We start from the raw sequence: 3012 nt of genomic DNA on the forward strand, positions 1-3012 counted from the left end.
CTAGTTGCCGAGATGAAGCGGACGGACTAAGATTGCTGGAAAGAAGGAGAGGAGATTGGCAATCGTTTAGGTGTGCGTACTGTTAGACCACTTTTGCTAGTATAGATTGGATATATATATATATATATATAAGCGTACACGGATAGAAAAGATAGAAGAAATAAAGTTAAAAGAATGGGATACAATAAATATAAATGATAAAGAAAGATGAGTGGAGATACAGAGGTATGTGAATTATATAATTGAAAAATTAATAATAAAGTAATTAATGTAAGTTTACTTAAGTTGGTAGTAATATATGAATATAAATTAAAAATTATATATAAGAAAAGAAAGGATAAATAAAAATATAATTAAATTAAGTATGGGGTGAGAGTTTAGAAAATAAAACCAGAATAAAAGATATGACAGGAAAGTTGGCAGCTGAAATGCAGAGCGTAGAGAACAGAAGCATTATGAGGGTTTAAAATATGTCAGTTTGTCAGGGAGATGCAGTCTTTATCGACTTTATGATTGACGGAATTCTCTGTTAAATTTAAGTGAATCGACTCCGAGATGATACATTTTTTATGGTTGGGGACTTTAGCAAGAGCTGAAGTATTATCGAAGTTAAAAGTATGGTTCAGGTAATGGTGGTCTGATAATTTAATGTGTGGTCTGATAATTTAGATGCAAGTGGATTACAGGAGTTGATGGAAGTTTTGTGCTGGGAAATGCGGTTTTTAAGTTGTTTCTTAGTTTCGCCGATATAGAAGGAATTACAACTTGTGTTAGAACAAGGAATCCGGTAAACTATATTGAAAAAAATAATAAGGCCTTTTAATTTGGAAAAAAAATAGGAAATTTTGTTGTGGAACTTGAATCCAAGACGTAGGGTGAAAATAGTGCATCTTAAGGATTTTTCTATATTGTCAGAAAGAATGAGGATATACGGAAGGGACCTGTACTAAAAAAGAGGTGGAGTGGATTAAGATGAGTTGAGGACAGGAGGAACTGGAATAACAATGTTAATGTAATAATGTAAGAATCAAGGAGTTTGTCACTTTATGAGAGTAAATTGTGCTTGAATAAGATCTGTTTAATACATAAGAAAGATATTTGTGTTTATTTCCATTCAGTAGCCCTGATAATGCCCTGCAATGTGGGACGAAACTTTAGCTTACATTTTTTTTTTTTCGGCCAAACTCCCATTGGAGTCCTATACTGCCTAACCATGGTTGGGGGTCAAAGTTCTTCATTTTGTGGGACCGCCACTCAATGAAAAAGTCAACGTCCCAGGCCGGATTCGAACCGGCACCGCCAATAGACTGTGTCTTAACCACTGAGCTATGGGCGGCCCTAGCTTACATTAAATAATTTAATTATTATTTGAGTTTTTTTTTTTTTTTTTTTTTGTACCTTGTCTTAATTATATATAGACACACCGTAGGTATTTTTCCTCTTTATTTTGTATGTGAAACGTTTTATAATAAATAATTTTATGTACTATTCTGAACAACTTTTTTTTTTACCAGTCTTCTTAATTTACATACAGTTAAATAATTATTTTCTAATATATTACGATAGTAAAATAAAAAACGGATTTCATAAAAAATGTTTATATTTCTCTTGACTATAAATTTTCTGAGGGATGATAGATAGAAACATTTTGCTACGATAGACTACGTGTGTTTTGGCCGACACTACGATGTTACTACTCTTGTTGGCCATCTTCTAGCTTCGGTTATCAACTTGAGGATTTTGAACTATTTGTATTTCTTTCCTTATTATTACTTTCTAATAGGCCTCTTCTATTAGGCAAGTGGTCATGGGGTTATAAACTTCGTCATAGCCCGGAGGTTCCAGGTCTAGGAGCTTCTTGTTCTTATAATCGTTATCCCCTATAAGCATTTCAAATTAATAAAGAATTTATTTTACCATCATCAGGTTGTTAAAATTAGATAAAAGGGAATACAATGAAAAGCAAAAATCCAATCAAGTATGAAAAATAAAAGGTTATTGACATTAAATGAAAACGGAACTAATAACAGATAAAAATATAATATGTAATAGAAAATTAATAATAAAGTAATTAATGTAAGTATGCTTAAGGTAGAAGTAACGTATGAATATAAATTAAAAATAATATATATAAATATAGAAGAAAAGAAAAGATATAAAAATATAATTAAATTAAGTAAGGAGGGAGAAAATTTAGAAAATAAAATCAGAATAAAAAAAGAAAGTGGGCTTCTAAGATGTGACGGTATGTCGGGGAGATGCTGTCTTTATTGATTTTATAATTGACGGAAAATTATGTGAATGGACTCCGAGATGAGGCGTATTTTATGTTTGGGGAATGTAGCAAGAATTGAAGGATTATCGAAGTTAAAAGCATGATTGAAGTTTAAAGCGTGTTCTGACAATTGAGAGGCAAATGAGTTACAGGAGTTGACAGAAGTTTTGTGCTGGAAAATGCGATTTTTATGTTTATTCTTAATTTCTTGGGATAGAACAAGGAATCCCATAGAATAAATTCTATGTTATAACGCTATAACTAGTCTTTACAATGTGGGCGTTGATGACCTCAGGGTTTTACGCCCAAAAGCTCCAACCAACTAGTCTTTACATAACAACAAAGGTTTTCTATAACCAAATAGATTATCGATGAGAACCAATATTTTTGGTTAATTAAAATAAGGTTTAATAAAATAAATAATCACTAATGAACAGGCTATAAGTGAGAGGAGCTTTACTACGACAGATATTGATGTTTATTTTGCATAGTTAATTTAGTTATTATAATTTTGATTGATTCATAGTAAAAGAGTTTTATTGTAATTCTTATAAATAATTTAAACATTTAAAAGGGAATTGTGAGAATGTTTGTCCTCAATAAACTTTTGAAATACTGGATGGAATTACTTCTTACAAATAGAATAAAGATAAATGGTAATCTTTGTGGAACGAAAGCCCAATGAGTAAGTTAAAAATTATTAAAAAGGATGTCAAGCCCTGGGGTACCTCCAGTCG

The 3012-nt window shown here is 31.2% G+C and overlaps 1 protein-coding gene across 9 annotated transcripts in view; it reads right to left on the reverse strand.

Moving 5' to 3' along the window:
* The window catches only part of Rbp6 (RNA-binding protein 6), a gene marked incomplete at its 5' end in the record, with an annotated part of 88972 nt that overhangs the window by 33163 nt on the left and 52797 nt on the right, over positions 1 to 3012 (reverse strand). For 3 of the 9 annotated variants that reach the window (XM_014439003.1, XM_067047554.1, XM_014438999.1), the window contains 1 exon segment: positions 1583 to 1880. In XM_014439003.1, the coding sequence (XP_014294489.1) occupies positions 1777 to 1880 (104 nt within the window). 9 annotated transcript variants of the gene reach the window in all.

The sequence above is a fragment of the Halyomorpha halys genome, unplaced genomic scaffold (genome assembly GCF_000696795.3).
Source record: "Halyomorpha halys isolate HHAL.00 unplaced genomic scaffold, Hhal_1.1 Scaffold72.1, whole genome shotgun sequence".
NCBI classification, from domain to species: Eukaryota; Metazoa; Arthropoda; class Insecta; order Hemiptera; family Pentatomidae; genus Halyomorpha; species Halyomorpha halys.